Source organism: Nyctereutes procyonoides, unplaced genomic scaffold (genome assembly GCF_905146905.1).
Source record: "Nyctereutes procyonoides isolate TBG_1078 unplaced genomic scaffold, NYPRO_anot_genome, whole genome shotgun sequence".
Taxonomy (NCBI): Eukaryota; Metazoa; Chordata; class Mammalia; order Carnivora; family Canidae; genus Nyctereutes; species Nyctereutes procyonoides.
Genome location: NW_026575140.1, coordinates 44,659,336 through 44,682,294, shown reverse-complemented (window position 1 = coordinate 44,682,294; position 22,959 = coordinate 44,659,336). Strand labels below are relative to the sequence as shown.

Genomic DNA, 22,959 nt, shown 5'->3' with positions numbered 1-22,959 from the left:
TGGGAAAGCCTTTTCACATATCTGAAATACCCTCCCTTTCCACCAGCTCTTCTATTTTCTAGGTTAAAAACAATCTGTGATGGCTAATCTTCTGTGTCAACTTGACTGGGCTAAGGGATGCTCAGATAGCTGCTAAAAATATTATTTCTGGATGTGACTACGAGGGTGTTTCTAAAAGAGATTAGCATTTGATTCAGTAGACTGAGTAAAAAAAAGATACACCCTCAGGGATGCCTGGGTGGTTCAGTGGTTGAGTGTCTGCGTTTGGCTCAGGGCGTGATCCCAGGGTTCTGGGATCGAGTTCTGCATTGAGCTCCCCGGAGGGAGCCTCCTTCTCCCTCTGCCTATGTCTCTGTCTCTCTGTGTGTGTGTGTGTGTGTGTGTCTCTCATGAATAAAGCAATAATTTAAAAAAAAAAGATACACGCTCATCAATGTGAGTGGGCATCATTTAATCTGTTGAGGACCGAACAGAACCAAAAAGTAAAGGAAGGGCAAATTTTCTATCTTCTTGAACTAGAGATGTCTATCTTCTTCCCTAGGACATCAGAAGCCCTGGTTCTCTGACCCTGGGCTCAGACTGAATTACATCACCAGCTTTTTTGGTTCTCTTGCAAAAAGCAAAAAATTGTGGGACTTCTCATCCTTCACAAGTGCATGAGCCAATTAACTCCTATAATAAACACATTATATGTTGGTTGTTTCCCTAAAGAACCCCAAATAATACACAGTTCCTTTGATTCTTTCCCATTTGACATTGCATTTTTAGAGACATCATTTGGCGAACTTTCTCTGAACAGAATCGTTTTAAAACAACAACCTTAAATGTGCTACCCAGATGTGAAATACAAGATATGAGATACATTCCAACCAAATTAGAGAGGAGAAGAAATATCTTTCTTTCTCTGGACACTATGCTTTTACAAACATAACCTCAGGCCAAACTAGTTTATATGCAGCTAAGTCACACCATCAGGTCTTAATGATCTTCCTATCCACTAAAACCCCTAGTTCTTTTTTAAATGATGTGTTAAGCTAAGAGACAAATATATTTAATCTTTTACAACAAGATTCAGGACTTCACATTTATTCTGTGTTTAATTTCACATTGTTAGCTTCTTTTAAACAATCAACCTGCAATGGCTTTTAAAATCCAGATTCATTACATGACCCTCCCAGTTCTGAGAAAATTAGTAAGTTTGATCTTCACATCATCATCATTTTTTTAAAGATTTTATTTATTTATTCATGAGAGACACAAAGAGAGAGAGAAAGAGAGAGAGAGAGAGAGAGAGGCAGAGACATAGGCAGAGGGAAAAGCAGGTTCCATGCAGTGAGCCCGATTTGGGACTTGATCCCAGGACTCCAGGATCATGCCCTGAGCTGAAAGCAGATGCTCAACCACTGAGCCACCCAGGCGTCCCATCATCAACATTTTTAATTAAAAAAGCAACCAAATGTAACCTTCTCCTGGAAGGATGCTGATCCATTAATCACCTACCTTTGGAAGCAGATACTGAACCACAATCCAACTAAATGTATAACAACCTAGCCCAAATTTCTCTATCTTGATGATAAGAAATTGGGAAATATCTTGCAGGAATCGAATAAACTGTCCTTACTAATCAATTGGTCTTGTTGCAAAAGTTCAGTTGTTTTGACATGTGTGTTCATAAGGAAGCAATGAGGACTTCTTTTTCCTAAGAGTTTAAAATCATCTGTACAAAGATTTATATTAGAATTTTGCCTTGAATTGCCATCAAGTTCACCAGCCTATAACTTCCCAGGATCAACCTCCTCTATCTTTTGGAAAAACTCTGCTGTCTTTGTTTGCCTGGCACCTCTATTTCCTGTTTCTTCATGTTACATAAAGAGTCCATGATTGCTTTTCCAAGGGCTCTCAGCATTCTGTCACAGAATTTAAGTCTAGAGAGTGAATTATTTTTCAGTACTGTGAGGTTCTTTTCATATCTCACTACCTACCAGCTGTGCCTTTATGATCATTGTTACTTCCTTCCTAGTCTGACATTTGTTCCCCTGATAGAAAAAACAGAATAAAGGGGTTAAGATTATACCATGTGCTTCAAGCATTTGTTATTGTCCATATTCCAAGAACAGTTTTTTTAAAGACATTTTAAATCTTGATCCCTTTTAGATTTAGCCTTCCTGATACTCTTAACTGATTCATGGCTCGTGGATATGTGTCCCCTCTTTTTATCTACCACACAAGTCCTTTTAAAAAGGCTAATCAATTTTTTACTGAAAGATTAATATATGCTAATTATTTTTAATAAATATATATGATAAAAATAAAAGCTCTCACTTCCAGCTTCAATTCCATTTCCCAAAGACTTGGTGCAGATGTCTGACTCATGCGTATCTTTTTTCAGTGAGCCAGAGAGCAGCCCATGGTGTCATAATCCTTTGTCTGCTTTTTTCTTCTTTGTTGGCTTTTTATTCTTCATGATTGTATCTGAATAATGGGAAGCCTCAGGTCTCTCTTGATCCACCTCCCCTTACAAGGCTGTCAGACTTTGGCTCTCTGAACTTTTAGAAAGCTCTTGAGTGAAGAGAAAATCACCCACGTGCCTAACGCCTGCTTAGTCTCTGAAAGTAATCTGTTCCATTGTACAATATGTTGTGCCTCCAAAGGAAAACACTTTGGCCTTCTGCATTAAACTCCTATGAACACCAAGTGTTTTTCCTTTGTTGCCAAGAGTTTGGGAATGTGAGATGGAAAGAAGAAAATATGTTCTTTAGCTTTCTTCCCTCTTTTAGCCAACTGGCTCTCAAGAAGGAGAGAGAAAATTGTCAAGTAATCATAGAGCAAAAAAAAAAAAAAAAAAAAATACACCCTGAAGTTTATAAAAGCAATGAATAGTTACAGTATTTATACTCAGATTCCATTTGTGTGTTCATTTGTTCATGTATTCAATCATTTTTTCAAAACTTTCATACTCGGGGTGAAAAGGTAAAGAAGACACAGTTTTTGCCTGCTTCCAGTCTAGTGGAAAAACAGGCAGATCACCAGATTATGATGATGCCACTGAGATAGATAGTCAATGGGAATGTCCATAGAGTCAAAGATTTTACCAGAAGTTGAGTTTTAAACAGTAGGTAATTAGGCTACCAGAGAAGAATTGGGGAAAAGGACTCTTAAGTCAGTGATCAGAAAAGTCATCAGTCTCACTAGGTATTGTGATAAAATACAGTCAATCTATGTGACCACGTACAAGGGCATAGAGGTCTTCTTATTTCATTTTTATTCAAGCACAAAAAAAATTCCAATGTGTTTATCAATTTTATTCACACAGGATTCAATGGTATTTTTGCCTATGTACCCATAGTCCTTGTTTCTACTTCTTTTATAATACTTAGCACATTCTAGAGACCCTATATTTTATGTATATATCTGCCTCTCTCAAGCTTTAAGGCAAGAATAATAAATTCCTCCCTCATTTTTTATATCTTAAGTAGGGATTCAATAAATGCTTATTTAGCTTAAATGTTACCTCTCCACCATTCTCTATAGAGCCAGCTGTATTTGTCCAAACCAAACCTAACTACCACAAATGACAACAACAATAAAGGTTACTCACCAAGCAGTGGACAACACAGACATTTTTGGGATTCTGGAGTAGCCAATTATACATATTCCGACACACAGCAAAAAGGTTGTGCAGACTCGGGGCCTGCCTGATGGGCCAACTGCACTCTGACACCTAAGGAAACAGAGCAAAAGGAAATGAATTCCCCAAGCAACTCCTCTTCATAAGGAGCTGTCACACCAAACAACTTCTGAAATATGATACCATATTCTCTTTTCATATAGACAGGAAGAGATGGGAACAGGGTCCAAACACAGAAAGAAGAGTTGTTTAATATAGCAATTTCTTAATTAAAAAATTCCATTCTAGTAAAGATATAAGAATGCATATTAAAGTATATTTTAAATAAAAATAGACCATTAAGGGGCTCCTGGGTGCCACAGTTGGTTAAGTGACCGACTCTTGATTCTGCTCAGGTCATGCTCTTAGGGTCGTTAGATCAAGCCTGCATTGGGCTCTGCACTCAGCACAGAGTCTGCTTAAGATTCTCTCTCTCCCTCTCCTTTTGCCCCCTCCCCCTCCCAATCCCTTACCCGCAGGCACACATGCACATGTGCATACCCTCTCTTTCTCTCTCTAAAAAAAAGACCATTTAAAACTACATATTTGGATTTTAAAAAATTCTATGAGATTGCATTTCATTTCTATTATGTATAAAATGTTTTGACGTGCCTATTAGATATTTAATTATAGTATTACCTTATAAATTCTGGATTATCCCTAATTTTATACCAGTTCTCATGAGAACATGAAAAGAGTTGCAGAGTGAGCCAAAGGTACCCTTGTTTGGAGCGCTAATTTCTTCCTGTCTTAATGAGGGAACTCACAACTCCTAGGGGTAATATTTAGTATTTTCATTCATCTAACACATGTGTTCGTTGAACTCATTACAGAGCATTGACTATGTTCCTGGAATTATGTTTGACTCTGAACTATATACAATCATAAAAGTCAGGTATTAATGTGCTCCCCATTCTACAGATGAGAAAACTGACTCTCAGAGGTTGTCTTGTCTAAAGTCATACTGCCCGTCAGTACCAGCAGTGCAACCCAGATCTTCTGAATATAAATCATTGTGAGACAACAGTATACTGGTAAAGATTAGCATTTGCTCAAAATATTGGGCATGAACTCTAAATGATTAGATATTTACTAATTTGGGTAATAAAAATAAAGAGAAGGTTAGATGTGGGCAAACTTGGTGACCTCTTTTAGTCTTTCTTCCTTCATAAATGTGGTGAGTGGTACCTCCTGCCTCATAGGGTGTAGTTAGTACATAAGGATATATTTTAAAGGCTCAGCTCAGTATCTGACACACACAAAGTGATTAAGGAATGTTAACTGTTATGATCATTATTTATCAGGTAACTGCCAATGCAAAGCTCTGAGTTCAGATCAAGCCAGCCTTGTTTGAATAAAATGAATGAAACCCTGTTTGGCAAGAATGTAGACTGAAGGGCCAGATCATACAAGGTCTTGTTAGAAGCTGGGAGAATATTTAAGAAGGAGAGTGACTCTCATCTATATTTTCCAAAGATCTCTTAGGATCCAATATGGAGACTGGATGTGAATGATATGAGAGTAGCCAGGGAGAATAGTCAGGAGGCCACTGAAGAGTCCAAGTCAGGGATGATGGTGGCTTGGGCTAGATGAGTGGCAGTGGGGTGCAAAGAGACTTGATGGATTCAAGAATTAGAGATGAAGTGGAATTACTTGTTCATATGTTTTGGAGACTGTATGGGGGCAGTGAGTAAGTGTGGAAAGATGTACTTATGAGATGAGGGAGAAAGAATGAAGGACGGCTTCCAGATTTCCAGCCTGGAATGGCTGGATAAAAGGATGGCAGGTACCATTTGCTGAGGTAGGGAATTCTGGAGAAAGACTAGGTTTTATATGGATGGTGTTACCAGAAAATACTCTGCAACACTAACACCATTGGCCTAAGAAAACCCAAGTGTCTCAAATTCCTAATGTTTAACAGTGGGAGAGAGGCAGGAGCAATCTATTTGGTTGCCTTTTTCTGGTAACCAGATAATCAATAATCAAAATATAAATGGGAAATGCTGTGTGGTCTCTGTAGAGATGACATCTAAAAGCAAAGACATGGAGTTTCTCTCTCTGGGGTTGCCAAGAAAGCCCAATATTTTAGCTTAATTTGTAACATTTCTCTACAAGATGATTATAGAGAAATGGCAGGGGACCTTTCAGGTACTTTTCAGGTACTCACTTCCCTATACCTTTCAGCAATGACAGGTGTGGTTTATTAAACAAAGTAGTTGAAATGCTTGACATAGCTACCAAACAATACAGGGTGACCTACTACTGGGCTTCTGTCAGCTTAAACTCCGTATCGACTTGCTCTTTTTACCCAACATGAATCAGGGCTGTTTCTGGCCCATTCTTTACCTCAAAATGGATGCCTAACTGATGTGTTCTTAAGGGATGGAAATGATATATTGATCTTTTTAAAAGAAGAATAGCTGGGAAGATAAATCTTATTTTACCATCAGAGAAATTGCGAAGTGTACGTTTGTACATTGGTTCTTATCCGCAATGTTTTATCTTCCTTTGGTAAATTTGTATTCATCCATTAAAACCCAAGTTTAAGTGCTCTTTTGTTTCTGACAGTTTCTCTAACACCCACAGGCAGAAATCTTAACTTAGTTCTTCGTACCCATGCTCTTGTCCATTTTCATCTATTAAAACTTTATCAGTAGAGCAACATTGTTGAACCCATGGGCTGGGGGTTTTCACCTTTGCTTCACCGCTTATAACCAGATTCACATTAGTCAAGTTACTGATCTTTCAGAGCCTAAAATCTCTCGTATGTAAAGTTAAAGTGGGCATTTACAAGACTGTTAGGAGAATTAAGTAGCACAACATAAGCACAGAGAGTGCCAGCTTATTGTCCAACTGTACTCAAATTAACTCTTTACATCTGTCTCCCCCTCTAGACACTAAGCCCCATGAGAAGAGACACGATAACTTATTCATTTTGTAACCCCAGAGTCATGTCCGTATGTTAGCTGAATGGCAGGTGCTCAGAAGACATTTGCAGAGTGAATGAATGAGTGAAGTAACAAAGGATTGAACCCCATTTGGCAATTCCTTCTTGTACTAAGATTTGTCTACATGTACAATATCTCAGGGAAGGAACAGGTGAATCAATTTTGTTGTTGTTTTAGGTTGCAATCATGTAAAAGTAGGAATAAACTGTGTTTCCATGCAGTTTTTTTAAACCTCTTAGAAGCTGTCAACCATACAAACACTTTAAATGTCAATATCTGCAATGAGTCTCAGCTAAATTGTTCTTAGCACAATAGGCTAAAAGCTCCAGAATCATTAAATCAATCAAGTAAATAATATTAATTTAAAGTACTCCATAATTACATATTTACTTGATATATAATTATACACCATTAAGCAAACATACAATTAGAATTTTTTAAAGCATGTACTCTGTATAAAAGGGAAGAAAACCACTAAGGCATAAACAAAACAAAACAAAAAATTTTAAGGAATTGCAATTCACTGCAAGTTATTTTTTGCAGCTCCCTGGGTCTCACAGGTTCATGCAATAAGCACAATCCTTGGGTATGTGGCACTTCACAATGCTATCTCCAGTTTCTCTAAACATCTCCCAGAGCCACTAAGCATCAGAAAACGCCATATGGATTACAGGCTGCCATGATACCACCCAGTGGGGAAAGAAGCCAAAAGAGCACCAGGGCTGGATGCCATTCCGTTTTCATCTCTCCATCACCCCAAGCATGAGATAAAATGGCAGAAGCATCCCACTTGCTGAGCATAAGAGCAGACGGCACTAGAGAGAATCAGACTCAAGGGCCATATTCAGGATTTTAAGAATCTGCTACATCATTTTTGGAAAACAAGGTATTTCAGTCAATCATTTAATGTGGCATTTTATTATTACTAACATTAATCATTAACTACCCATTACCAATTGTTTTCCATAGGACAGACACTGCTATCAAGTTTATCCCTTACAGCAAACCTACAGAAAAAAACTTCTAAGTATTTGCAACGTAGATTTTGGTATTGTCAGCCTCATTTTATACAGGAGAAAACAGTACCTTGGGTGAAGTGAAGTGATTTAACCAGGAAGAAAACAGTTGAGATGTGAACCTAGGGTGATTTTTAAAGTTTAAAATTTGTGTATATGCTATAATTTCATATCAATAAAAAAATAATAAGAGTCATGTACTTTCTATCCTATCACACTATCTGATGGTTGATTGTTGACTGTAATTCCATCTTATACTTGTGGGGTGGTTATGGCTTCAAGTGATGGCTATATTTTCTAAGATTAAGATAATTCATTGAAGCCTGCAGAACTAGAGTGTGGGGATCACTGGTCCTCCGGCTTCTAGGCCAGGGTTTTTTTTTTTTTTCCTACCTCATTTTGCCCCATCCTTAGCTGTGTTAGCTGTAAAGTCACTCCTCTATAGCCAACCCTTCTCACCCACCAGTGAACCAAAGCCAAACAACTGGGAGCTATGGTGACCTCTTTGGTGAGCTCTGGAAGGAAAAGGAAAAGAAATAAAGAAACAAATAGAAGACTGACCTTTAAGATGTTCAAGTTGATAGCATATTCCCCCCAAAATCAATTTGTTCTCCAAGGGGAAGAAATCCTATAAGATCATGTAGTTTAGAAACAGTCAAAATGAAGAAAGGTCATAAAGGAACCCACTGGGTTTAATTTTTTTATGCACCTAACAGGGTTCCTTCAGCATACTTTCCTTCCGCTTGAACAGAGGAAGAAGGATGCTCAAAGGGGCACTGCAGCGCTATCAGAATGTAAGAACTTCAGGACCAGGTTAAACTTAGTAGCCATTCATCCAGTTTTCCACTTCCTGTCAACAGCAATGCTGAGAAATGTGTAAAGCAGTGGTTCCTGATATTCTGAGCAGTTCTAAACCTGTGCAGAGTAAACCAGTATAACTGCACCCACAGAGTGAATAGGTACAGTGTTTATTTGAGAGATGATGGAAAAGGTTGAGTATAGACAATGGTGATGGTTACACAGTATTGTGAATGTATTCAATGTCACCGAACTGTATTCTGACCAATGCTTAAGATGGTGTATGTTCCTGGCATGTATAGTTTATCAAGAAAGAAAGAAAGAAAGAAAGAAAGAAAGAAAGAAAGAAAGAAAGAAAGAAAGAAAGAAAGAAAGAAAGAAAGAAAGAAAGAAAGAAAGAAAGAAAGAAAGAAAGAAAGAAAGAAAGAAAGAAAGAAAGAAAGAAAGAAAGAAAGAAAGAAAGAAAGAAAGAAAGAAAGAAAGAAAGAAAGAAAGAAAGAAAGAAAGAAAGAAAGAAAGAAAGAAAGAAAGAAAGAAAGAAAGAAATGAAAGAGATGGTTAAACTCTCTGAAGCCCATCCATGGATCTAAATACACAGTGGACCTGGATTTCTTTAACTGAGATTAGGAACATCTGGTTCAGATAATGCATCTCACTGGTCTCCAGGACTCTCCTGTCAACATCGGTAATTTTTATTTCCTCAAGGTGGAGACTGGCTAAGACTAGTAAGAAAACTGATGTTAAATACCTCTGGTATAGTTCTGAAGAGGTATTTTAGCACCTCACTTTGAAAGCGGGGCAATCTGCCAAGTACTGTTTTGAGTTGGGACCTCTGTTAAAATGGAGACTAACTATGAGTCCTATTCTAACATTCTGCTACACATGCAAATACTAAGGAAACTGCTATTTGATTATTTCATATGATTCCTATCAAACCATGTGGCTTCCAAGCATAAAAGGTAATCACAATACAGAATGACTCCCCTCAGCAAAGTGAAATCTTCCTGGAAACAGCCTGTTTCTGCCACCACCACGCATATCCCCAAACACACATCACATAATAAAAATGTAAAGTGACTCAGTTCAGATATACACAGAGCTAGACTCCTGTGAGTCTCTAAATAAAACCAGTCTCATGTTTGGTCTTTTCCAACATTGATATTTATGGAAGACTCTGCCATATACATTAATTCTTTTTAATTTTTTTAAGAAGATTTTATTTTTAAGTAATCCCCTACACCCAACATGGGACTTGAACTTACAACCCTGAGATCAAGAGTTGCATGCTCTACTGACTGAGCCAGCCAGGCACCCCATGCCCTCTCTATTTATTAGAATAAAATTTAATTGCAGACCCAGCACTCCACTGTCCCAGAAGGATGGAGAAATAGTTCTAGCCCTTGTACACTAGAAGATAAGAACCAAAAAAACTTTCCTAAGTAATGCAACAATGCAATGCAAATCAATTTGTGGCATATGTGCTGGGGTGAGAAAGGACTGGGGTTTGAAAAGGGATGTAGCCAAATCGGAAACAGAGCTAAGACAAAATACTAAGGTTTCAGGGCTATCTTGCTGAAATGGAACTGACACCTGAAAGCTAGTTAGGTCAGTGGGTCCAGTTGCATTTTGCCAAGTTCTGGGACTGTCTGGGACAGGCTGAAGATATAGTGCAGGCCTGGGTTTTAGAAGAAAATAACCGGAAAAGCCTGTGGGGTAGCATACTCAAATCCTCTCCTTAGCAAAGTTAAGCTATTAGAGGTGATGGTGAGGTATGGCATGGGAGCCTCTTAGGGAGGGGGAGCAACTCATGCAAAGATACAGTATGTGTCTCCCCTGGTTTGAGCATGGGGTTTTTTAGGCAGTGGAGAACAGTGAAAAATGAAGTTGGAGAGGCAGACAGAGTCCCAATCATGAAGAGCTCTGTAAGATACCTTCTACAATCTGCACAGAGAGGAAATAACCCCCTTCCTTTCACTTACACTCATAAGTAAGCAAGACTTACTCATGCTTCAAAGTCTAGCTCTCACGGCTGTCTCCTTTCCCTAAACTCCCTCAGTAGGGATTGTAAATATTATTTGCATTTGTCTTTAGTATGTTTTGGCTTCTCTTTCCAGCTAGGCTTAAGTGTCTTGAGAACAAGAACCAAAAATGTATTTTTGATCTATATATGTAACAATTCTTGGCATATTCTTTCTTCCGCAAAACATGTACTAGCCATGCCAGGCACTGTTCTAGGTGGCAAATAAAATAAACATACCTCCTGCTCTTCTCGGGCAAACAAGAGTAGCCCAGGACAGATGTTCAATATGTAAGTCCTGGTCTTGCTGTAACACTATTAAGACTGGTCACAAAACATGTAGTTACATTAATAGATGCCTTTCTTTAAGTACCTTTATAGAGGTTGCTTTTACAAATACTACACAAAGAGATATCCTCATGTGTATGAATGCTTCTATAATGATATATCTTTATTTACTTTCAGAGTGAAATTTTTCTAGACTATGACAGGCCTTTCAAGATCTAATAAAATTTCTATGAAATATTGTGGAGAATGTTCCAGAGTCCTTCAGTTATGAAAATGATGACACTGAGTTGCCAAACAAGAAAAATCAATTCAAAAGATTTGTATCCAAGTTAGAAATAGAGTATCTACTCACAATTTTGTTTGATGTTAATTCACTTGCTCTGAATTAGGTAATAGATGGAATAAGAGTTGGAAAGGCAGTTAATTATAGGGAATTTAAAAGAGCTGCATTTAAAATGTCCATTACAGGATGGCAATTTAGACCAAACTGCTACAGAATGGTTTTATCAGTGCTTCTCAAGAGTGGTCCCCAGGGCAACAGCCAGAGTAGCACCCAGAAAGTTGTTAGCACAGATTCCTACCACTCTCCTGTCCTGCTGAATCAGAAATTCTGGGCCTATGTATTTGACCAGCACTCCAGGTGCTTTTGTTGCTCACTAAATTTGAGAACCATTGGGTTTCCTCTTGCTGATTCCAAGAACACTCAGAGAAAAGAAAGTCCTTAGCAAAACTCTCCCTTATCTTATTGAACATTAAGGCAGGTAGAGGTCTTAGAGAACACATAGACCAAAGTTTTGTGTTTTTTATAGATCTGGAAGCCAAAACCCAGAGATTTGGACCAAAATGTGTTCCAGCATCAAAGCTGAAATCCTAGATACACAGCATGGACAACCAACTATCATTTTGCTTATTTGAAATCAATTTTCACTTTTAAAGTGTCCATTGTATAGAAAATCCTTTCTATTTATTAATAGACTCAGATGTAGTTGCAAAACCAATCATATCTAAGGCTAAATTAAAATATTTGAAACTGTTCTTGAGAGAGAAAAAGTCTTAATTTAGGGAGTAAATCAAGAATTCCACATCAGATTCAAACCTAAGCCAGCACTTATGGCTTCTCAACCAGCAAGAAACTAGGAATATTTCTCTGCCTCATTCAAAAAGCTCCTTAGGAGGATAAGCCAGCTTTTCCAAGTAATTTTGTCAGCCCAGTAATGGTTAAGAACACAAGCCTGAGACCACCTACTAGTGGTAGTCTTGGGCAAGTCACCTTACTGTTCTGTGCCCCAGATCTCCATCCATCTCAAAAGACAGTATAAAAGCTCCAAATATTAGGATCAGTATTACCACACCTACTGTGTAGGACTGTCTGTGTGGTATCCTCTACCTATGAATGAAGCACCTTTACTGAATGTCAGAGAGCTATTTCCATTAACTGCTGTCTGTACCGGTCTAGTGGCACTGCTTCATCATGATGCTGAAGTAGCAATAAGGAAAGGTTAAAGGCATAATCAGCACTATAGTATAGCGGTCACCAACCACCCCACATAGCAGTTCAATTTCCAACTGAGCCTCACAGCAATATTGCCCTAACAACTGAGCAACCAGTCATAAGTGATTTGAGATCTCAGATTATATGGTATCTCGTTGACAGACTTTCCTGCAAATGTCCTCACCCAAAGAAAATCTTCAAAATATTTCATAATAGCCTAATAAATATTTTGTGGCTAGAAGCATCCAAAATATATAATCAGCTTTATGTGTCTGAGGACCAAGTCTTTAACGACAACTCTTAAAGGGAAAAATACCCTGTTACAGCTTCAAACCATGTGATCCTAGCGCTAAAATTCCTTACCCTGCTGTGAAACTTGGCAGTTCGGTAAGACTTAGGTGACAGATTGTACACCGTGTAGTGGTCAAGATGTCTGGAATCCAAAAAGCTTCGGATATCATCAACCTGATTCCTGAATCCTATGTCAACATTGTCCAGAGGAAAGGACATCACTAGGAGGGATCATAAGAGAGAGGTTAAACAGGTTTGCTGTTGCCATTGGTAAATAATGAAAGCTGAGCTATTGAGCAGTTATTAAACGTGAGAAACTTACCAATAATTCTGGAGGTTACATAAGTGAAGTCTAAATCTCCCTTTGTGTAGCTAAAAGCAAGACAGGAAAGGGTGCTCATTAAAATGATCCAAATATGTTAGGATTCCCCTCTCTCAATCACCTACCTATCATGACTTGGATACTTCCATCCAGTAGGCATTTTTACCTCCCTCAAGACCTTCTCTCCAATAAAGAACAATTATTGAGAGAAGCAACCCACACTCTCAGGAATGTGAATCTACCACTCTAACTGATGTGTGCCCCAATACCCTTTGTAGATGATGCTTCATGAACAGAATCAATCTCAGAATAGAAAATGCTGCTTAGGGATGCCTAGGTGGCTCAGTGGTTGAGTGTGTGCCTCTGGCTCAGGGCATGGTCCTGGGGTTCCGGAATTGAGTCCCACTTCGGGATCTCTGCGGGGAGCCTGCTTCTCCCTCTGCCTATGTCTCTGCCTCTCACTGTGTGTCTCTCATGAATAAATAAATAAAATCTTAAAAAAAAAAGGTTCTTATTCATTAACACAGCTTATTCCAGCCACTTTGCCTATGTATGAATATCTCCTCTAAGCATGAGCAGCTAGGGAATAAGGAAGGAAATAATGGAGAAACAGGGACACCGTTTCTCTGCCCATCAGGCCCTAGATGGGGATTGCAGGTAAGGGATAAATTCTTTTGAACAAGGGTTAAAATGTTGATTGAAATTTTGGACTTGATATGTGAATTTATGATTCAAAACTCCATACTGTGGGATCCCTGGGTGGCGCAGTGGTTTAGCGCCTGCCTTTGGCCCAGGGCGCGATCCTGGAGACCCGGGATCGAATCCCACGTCGGGCTGCCAGTGCATGGAGCCTGCTTCTCCCTCTGCCTGTGTCTCTGCCCCTCTCTCTCTCTCTCCTCTATCATAAATAAATAAAAATTAAAAAAAAAAGATTTCAAAACTGCATACTGTAACTTTAGGTGACACTGAAATTTTATAATAAATACAAATAAAAAATAATTCATATGGCCTGCTTGTAAGAATCTTCATAGTGGAAGTGGTAGAAAATTTCTTCCACTGAACAAGGTTCAAAAGGCTATTAAGATAGAAAAGACAATTGTTTCAATTACAATCCATGAGTATTGCTTTTTCAGATCACACATACATTATCATTTCACTTAATTCTCAAATCAACCAGAGACATGAATCCTATCAGAGCATAAAAGTCAAGCTCAGAGAGGCTAATTAAGTTGCCTAGGTCACATGGTTAACAAGGGCAGATAACGCACAAAAACCCAGGATGCTGGATTCACAAGAATGGCAACCACTGTATTTTATTTATTTTTTTTTACCACTATATTTTAATGTAAAAATGTGCTGAGTGAGTCCTCTAAGCCTGTGCTTGTCACTTCTGAAGGCCTCAACTTTATGGCTTCAATGACATTGCTCAGTTGGTCAGATTCCATGCAATTACATCAAACAATTGTCAATCCTTGAGCCAGAAAAGCAGTTGGCAGATAACCAGATCCTCTGGGGGCATGGAGGTCCATTAACTCAGCTGAAAAAATGTGCATACCTGGTAACAGACTGTATGACTCTGGAAGATGTGTCTTTGAGGGTGTCTTTCAAGTTGTCCTTCAGGTTACTGAAGAGCCGCCCTGCACCTCCTTTCACCATGTCAAAGAGACCTCCCCCGTAGCTGGGCTCCATGTCTGGAGATGAGGCACCTGCCAACGCAAAACAGAAATGGAGGTGATGTACAGGCTACACAGTCTCTCTTCATCCCTGAAACGTACACAGACTGGGGCAGATACTCCTGGAAGTGATGCCCACTCTTAGAATTTCTCTGGGCCTCAGAGACCCAGGGAAACAATTCATTAAGTCTCAGGTGCAGGAACTTCGCAGGGCTGTAGCCATTAGCCACAAGTGCCCACTGAACCCTTGAAATGTGGCTTGTCTGAATTGAGATGTGTTATGAGTAAGAAATACACAACAAATTTCAAAGATGGCGCAAAAAAAAAGAATAAAAAAATGTAAAATTTCTCATTAATACTTTTTACATTGATTACATGTTGAAATGATGGTAGTTTGAATATACCAAATAAACTATACTCTTAAATTAATTTCACCTGCTCCTTTTTACTTCTTTAATGTGTGGATACTAGAAAAATTTTAATTGTACATGTGGCCTGCATTATACTTCTTTCAGACAGTGCCACATCAGAGGAAGAGACTCTTAGAAGTGTGTTCAGGGACTTCCTCTGCCCTTAGATGGAGTGGACTATGTTAGAAGACTCATCCTATGGCTATCCCTCCAAGTCATTCTTCACTTCCATCATGGAAAATAGCTTCTCCAGGGCCTTCATAACAGTTTTTAGGATGCATAGTGATCATCAGTGTTATTTGTCAAGTATTCCAGTTTTTCCTTCCTTACAGATTCCCAAGACTGTATCTTCTGGCCCCTTGTGGTTAGCTCTAACCAAATTTCCCAATCTTGTCACTATTGACATTTAGGGCCAAATACTTCTTTGCTGTGAGGGGGGCTGCCCTGTGCACTATAGGGTATTTAGTAGCATCCCTGGCCCCTTGCCACTAGATAGCACCCTACTGCTGCCTGTGTGACAATCCAAATTGTCTCTAGACACTGGCACAGATCCTCTGGGGGGAGGAGCAAAACTGCCCCCAGCTGAAAACCATTGCTCTAGTCTATGATAGGTAATGATATGTAAGTGGAGATATTGTGTGTCCCTTTCAGGAGAGAGCATTGAACTCTGAGTGTGAAACTCTCTATAGTTCTCTTTCCCTCTCTGTGTCTCTGTTTCTCTCTTTCTTTGCCCTAGCAACTGGCAAGGTTTGAGACCATGGCTGTGCTCCTCAGTCCTGGAGTTAGAAGCTGTGCAGTAAAGAGCTCCCAGCTGACTTTTGATGAATAATTTGTAGCATGAGTGACCTATAACCTTTTATTATTAGCAGGGCCCCTATTCCCATTTTGGGAATGTTCCTTACCACAGCACAACTCCACTTATAAAGGTTGATATAGGAAGAAAGAAGAAATCTACATACAGGAGGCTAGTGTAAACAATGGCTAGGTAGTCTGTTCAGCCTAGCAGTCATGTACATGAGTCATTCTCACCTGGGTTCTGGCCCAGCCTTGCTTCTGTGTGACCTTGGCAAGTAACAGTCTTTATGAGCCTCTTTCTTTCTAACTATAAAATCAGGATAAAAATAGTGCCATCTTCATTGGGAAAGGTTAAATGAGTGCATATAAAAGTATTAGTATAGTATCTACTATATCTAGGGAGTCAATAGATTGTAGTTAACTATTATTACACCACATCCTAAAATTTCTATACTGATACTTTTAATCTTTGTTCACTTTTCAACTATAGGATGACATCTCTTCTTTTTTAAAAATTGCAATATGTATAATGCACTTTAAAATATGTTAGGAAGTAGATCTCAAGTGTTCTTCTCAAAAAAAAATTACAAAAGAACACAAGGAGATTTTTGGAGGTTGTAATAGTACAAGTATATGCATATGTTTAAAGTCATCAGAGTGTATACATTAAAGGTGTGTAATTTTTTGCATATCAATTATACTTCAATGAAGCTAAAAAAAATAAATTGCGAGAAAAAGGAAAGTTGGAGGAGGAATCTTTAATTGTCAAAAGACAAGTCAACCAAGCAGAATGCGTGGATCTTGTTTGGAACTTAATCCAAACAAACTATAAAAAATTAATCACATTTAGGGGACAACTGGAATTTGAGCACTTACTGAGTATTTGATATTAAGGATTTATTGTTACTTTTTTAGGAGTAATAATATTTTATAGTTGTGTTCAACAACAGTGCTCACCTATCAGAATAAATACTGAAATATTTATAAATAAAAAATGCAATGTTTAAGATTTTTTAAAATAAACAAAAGATAAAAAGGTTTATGTAATAACTATAATTACTAACACTTATATAGCACTTACTACCTACTGAGTATCATCCTAAGCATTTTGCCAACATTTACTCATTTAATCGTCAAAGCATACCTGTGAAGCAGATACTATTATTACTCTCTTTCATAGATCAGGAAACCGAGGGACAAAGCTTAAGGAACTTATGTGAGGGTACATCGGTAGTAATTAAATGGCAGGGTTGGGATTTGAGCCTTAGGTAACCCTTTCTTTTTTTTTTTAATTTTTATTTATTTATGATAGTCACACAGAGAGAGAGAGGCAGAGACACAGGCAGAGGGAGAAGCAGGCTCCATGCACCGGGAGCCCGACGTGGGATTCGATCCCGGGTCTCCAGGATCGTGCCCTGTGCCAAAGGCAGGCACCAAACCGCTGCGCCACCCAGGGATCCCAACCCTTTCTTTTTTAAAAAAATATTTTATTTATTTATTCATGAGAGACACAGAAAGAGAGGCAAAGACAGAGGCAGAGGGAGGAGAAGCAGGCTCCATTCAGGGAGCCAGCTGTGGGACTTGATCCTGGGACCCCGGGATCACGCCCTGAGCCAAAGGCAAACGTTCAACCACTGAGCCACCCAGATGTCCCTTAGGCAACCCTTCCAATCACATCCCTCTTTCTTTCCCTAATACTATTCTGATTTTCATATGTATCATTCCAAATAATATCTTTAAACACTTATTACATATGTAGGTATCCATAAACAATATATTAATACTGTTTTTCCATGTTCTAAAGCTGTATATAAATGGTTTTCTGTCTGAAATTTTATTTTTTTTTCACTTAGCATGGTTTAAAATTCATCTATCATGGTGCCACTTGTTCCTTTAGCTCACTCAAAGTATGATCCATTACCCCACTGATGGACACTAAGGTCGTTTACTATAATGATGTGGTTATGAACACATTGCCTTGATTATATATGGGAAATTCTCCCTAGGTTATACCTAGGAATGGAACTTGTTATTAAAAAGGATATGCATATTTTCAGGTTTCTAGATATTGACAAATCATTTCCCAAAGGAGTCATATCTGTTTAAACTCCCACTAGTAGTGCAATACAACATGTGGTATTGTCAGACTTTAAATATTTTACCAATCTGGTGAGTGTGAAGCAATATCTCACTTTTGTCTTGTTTTGTGCCTTCCCCAATTAGGGATCTGTATATCTTTTATTGTGTTTATTGGCCAGGCAGTTGTTCTTTATATCAGACTTCAAGTTCCCACTAAATTCCTATGTGGCATCTGGATGCTCACATATGTATCTATAAATACATGTTGACTATTATGTACTTTCATCCTGGTCACAGGAGGTATTAATGCCTACATCACGATTGGGCATCTGTTTGAAAATACAGCTCTATTAGAAATTGCAAAGAACAATCAATGCTGATGAGTAAACGAATGAATGAACACATGGACAAACATGAATAATGTCTACCATAGACTGAGTTCCCCTATGTACCAGGAACTCCATTTGGACTTTTATGTTAGTACAATTTCACATAGGTGGAAAGAGGTAGGGTGTTTATTATCCCCATTTTATAGATGAAGAAATGGAGGCTCAAAGAAGGGAAGAACTCTCCTAAAATTTCAGCTAACTACTTGCAGAGCCAGAGATTCAAACCCAGATCTGCACAATACAAGTCCTAGGCTATTTCTACCATTTGTCGCTATTCTACAGCTCCATATCAGCTCCATTCTAACAGCTGTACTTAGGACAGCCTTTACCTGCCCTATGCACAACCACCCCTCTCCTATTCCTTGCTTTCCACAATAAACACTCCCATAAATCACTGCATCTGTCAGACCCCCAAACCAATCTCATTATGTAGGTAGACACACTATGTCACTCCCACTGCTTCACAGCCTTAAATAAAATGTCAGGAATTGGTCTGATGGGCAGCCGCACAGATTAGGGCTATAACCACAGATCTGAGAATATCCTTTCGGGTCTGTTTCCCTATGACACAGGGCATATTATTTCCTTCTAAATGCATCCTCACATAAAAATCTGTATCGCATTTCATTTTAAATATATTGAGGATAGGGTAGTATAAAATCTTTATAATTCCCCCATTTCCATCCCAAGTTTCCACTCCAGCCCAAAAGCCCTCGTTATATACCACTCTTCTAAGAGATGACACCAAATTGATTATTCAAGCCTCTTTGTGACTCTCGATTTTGTGCTGGAGCAGAATTGCATGGTTGCAGCCTATTAAAAGTATATAAATACCCTGATTATCTAAAAATCAGACTCTCACCATCTCTAAGGCTGCATGCACTGTTCATTAGAACCTTGGAGCCCTACAGAAATCAGAACCAATTATCAGGGTCTATTTGTACCCTTCATAGCCCATATTATTATATGTCAAACTAGCCAGGACACAAAAAAGAGAGGAGATATATTATCTGAATTTGCCCTAATGGTTCTTTTAGGTTAGGTATTCTGGCCTTCCCTGATGAGCTACATGAAGGCCAGAAGCAGAGATTTGCCAAAGGATATGTGAGTCCTAGTGGAGAGAAAGGGCAGAGAGGCTTCAAAAAATGACACAGCACAGAGGGAAATAGTGCAGTCAGAAAGTAATACATAGGAGAAAAATAATGGCTATTATAGGTCAGGGGCTGACAAACTACAGCCCACAGGCCAAATCTAGTCTACTGCCTATTTTTGTAGTCTGTAAAGTAAGGATGGGTTTTACATTTTAAATGACTGAAAAAAAAAGTCAAAAGAAGAAAATGTTTAATGAGGTGAATATGATTTGAAGGTCAAATTTCAATGTCTATATGTAAAGTTTTATTAGAATACAACCACACTCATTTCTTTACACATCGTCTATGACTGTTTCCATGCTATGATGGCAGAGTTGAGTAGTTGTGACAGAGACCCGATGGCCCACAAAGTCTGAAAGTATTTCATAGCTGGCCTTCTACAAAAAAGTTTTGTAATCCCTGCACTAGTTGGTTGAAAAGAGTTGCATTCTTAGGAATCCAAACCTTGCCACCTCTGAAATATTTCTAAATGCTTTTTAACTAAATGGCAACTAGTGGCAATATACCCTGAGTTTACTAAAGGGTCCTCAGGGATTGGTGGGTCTTAGAAGGTGGGAGTGGGGACGTCAGAGTTGATAGAATATGAGTACGATCCAAAGACAAAGATCCAGGTCTGTGCCTCTAAGGCTCCAAGTAGGTCTTGTTTTATCATTTTAAAAATCTTAGCCCACCAAAGACAAGCACTAGAGAACTGCATCCTGCCCCTGTGTCATTTCTAAGGATGTAAACACAATTTTCCTGGAATTCCTAATTTAGGAGATAAGGCACAGCCTCCCATCCCTTCCGAGTCGTGAGAAGTCACCACATGTGGAACCTTACTAGTTCTCACAGAGCAACACAATGTTGGTATCTTCTGGGAAAAAATCTCTGCTGTGCACTGGACTGAGTTAGCTATTTGCTCTGTATTTATATCACACTTTATTCCAAAAAAGATTTGAGGTTATTTGATAGTTATTTGGCATTGAATATGCTTTTAAGAAGACTAGCACAAATGTTAAGGCTGGTCTTAACTGCCTTAAAGTAATAGGAAAAGTAGGCGTGGCTACTTTTCATTAACATCTTACTGATTTGTAAACCATTAGCAAGATGCTATAGAAGTACTATGAAAGAGTAAGGAAAATGTTGACAAAGGCCTGACCATGATGCACTTCAGTCATTCTCCATGTATGCTCCTACTGCTCATACAATATATGTGTCCATGATACCCTAGGCTGCATATAATTTTGCTTGGTGACCCCTAAAAAAAGATGCTCCCTGATAAAGTACTGTCATCAAAACAAAAGGATAGTATGCAAAGATTTAGCAAGCCACATGTTCACTGAGGTATTGTTTACAATGGCAAAAGATTATCAATGTATTTCTCCACAGTAAGGGAAGGGTTGAGTACCTCTAACAATGCCATATAATCAGCTATTAAAACCAGTTTGTAGTAGAGTACAGATGCTCATGATAAAGAATTACGTGGAAAATAAGCAGGATACAAAACACATAATTACAATCTCATTTTTGCAAAAAAAAATTATTTGCATTTTGAGAAAGAATTAAGACAATTAAAAAAAGACAATTTACTAAACATAAAATAAAAATAACAAGTCAAACTTACTGACTGCCGACTATGTACCAGGTACTAGTCTAAATTCTTTACATGTAGTAATTAATCTTCACGACCACCCTGTGAAGGAGATACTATTCATTGCTGTCTTATTTGCCACATGAGGAAACTGCACATCAGTGACCCACCCTAGATCCCAAAGTCAGTAAGTCAGAATTCATACCCAGGCAGACTGCTCCACAGTCTAGGCTCTTAGCTGCTACACCTTCAAAAATAGTTACAGCAATTGAAGAGAGAGAAAAAGTGATTTTTTTTGTTGTTAAACTATAATTTCTAAATTTTCTATAATTTACAATTTGTAAATTTGTAAGTTCTACCAAAAAAAAAAAGTTATGTAGGATAAAGACAACAGCCAAGTGCTATGCTGTTAAGGTTCAATATGTGGTTCTCAGAGGCTTGGAGAGACCTCCTTCCTCTGTGCACAATTCATTGGAGTTCACAGCCACAGAAGGGTTTCTAGGCCCAGCGTGTAAGATGGAGGCAAACGCTGCCTACAAGCACCGGAGTAGCCCTATACAGAGCCTTATCTCCTAGTAGGATGGGAACTTGTCATGAATATCTTGTAGTACTCTATCTAAGACCTGAGACCCTGCTTCATCACGGTTGTGACTATCTCAGCTCTAGTCTGAATACTCAAGCTAAGCTAGTACATCAGGACAAGAAAAGAATGGCAAAGGACACTTGGCAAAATTGAAATTCTTGGGACATCAGCTTTCTACAGTGGGTTCTCTGAACCTCCACAAAGACTCTTCTACAGAGCATCACCTTTTCTGTTTCTGGAACATCTGTGTCATTCAGGTCTAGTCACGATGAAGTATCATTCTGTAGGTTCAGAATCAGTCTGTTTGAGGAGTGACTTAATAACCTGAATACTGGCAAAATAATCTGCTCATATTAGTGTTCCTTTTCACCAATGGAGCATATTTTTCCATAGTTATCTAAGAGTCATAACACTATACATGTCCTTTCCTGCCTTCTACAAACTTGGGAGCTTGCAGAGATGTACTATTGACTCCTGTCTTAGGAAAATACTATTCCTTCTCCACAACACCCAGCAAAAAGCACAGAACCAGTGTCATCTCCACAGAAAGATTCATCCTTCTTGTTTACAGCTGACTTTCCGGCTCTTGGCTTCCCAAATTAAAGAAATGGATCCCATGGGCATAACAAGATCGACCATGAAAAAGCCCACTGTCTTGGCTTCCAGAATCAAAGGCTGCTTATATCTCATTCCTCATACACTCTAGTTCAGGACAGCTTGGAAAAAAGAGAAGAACATTGGGGAGAGAGTTCTTGACTGGAGACCTCATTTTTCTACCTAAAAACTCTGTGTCCTCAAACATGATATCATCTTCCTCTCAGACCTCTTCTCCCTCTGTAAATGGGAACAAATTGAAAACAAAAACGTTCCTACATGTATTTTGATGTCAAAAGGATCAAGTGAGGCCATATATGTCAACATGATTTGTTTTAAGTTTATTTATTTATTCATAGAGACACACACAGAGAGAGAGGCACAGACACAGGCAGAGGGAGAAGCAGGTGCCACACAGGGAGCCCGACGCGGGACTCGATCCCAGGTCTCCAGGATCACACCCCGGGCTGCAGGCAGTGCTAAACCGCTGCGCCACCGGGACTGCCCAAGTTTATTTATTTAATCTTTACACCCAGTATGGGGCTCAAACTCTGAGATCAGGAACTGTATGCTCTCCTGCGTGAGTCAGCCAGGTGTCCCCAATATGATTTTTAAGTAGTGAGATTTTCTTTTTTCTCTTTTTTTAAAAGATTTTATTTATTAATTCATGAGAGACACAGAGAGAGAGAGAGGCAGACACATAGGGAGAAGCAGGCTCCCTGCGGGGAGCCCAATGTGGTACTCAAGCCCAAGACCCTGGGATCACAACCTAAGCCAAAGGTAGATGCTCAACCACCCCAAATAGTGAAATTTTCCAAAACAATCAGGAATTTTTTAGTTTCTTAGAAATTCAGCTCTCACGTAAATGAGTCATTG

The 22,959-nt window shown here is 38.8% G+C and overlaps 1 protein-coding gene across 6 annotated transcripts in view; it reads right to left on the bottom strand.

Annotated features, from left to right (window-relative positions):
• Window positions 1–22,959, bottom strand: part of DNAJC6 (DnaJ heat shock protein family (Hsp40) member C6) — a 140,180-nt gene that overhangs the window by 29,228 nt on the left and 87,993 nt on the right. For all 6 annotated transcript variants that reach the window (XM_055304958.1, XM_055304957.1, XM_055304962.1 and 3 more), the window contains 4 exons: window positions 14,395–14,545; window positions 12,840–12,889; window positions 12,590–12,738; window positions 3,599–3,721 (listed from right to left, as the gene is read on the bottom strand). In XM_055304958.1, coding sequence (XP_055160933.1) covers window positions 3,599–3,721; window positions 12,590–12,738; window positions 12,840–12,889; window positions 14,395–14,545 — 473 coding nt within the window. The remainder of the gene's footprint in view (window positions 1–3,598; window positions 3,722–12,589; window positions 12,739–12,839; window positions 12,890–14,394; window positions 14,546–22,959) is intronic.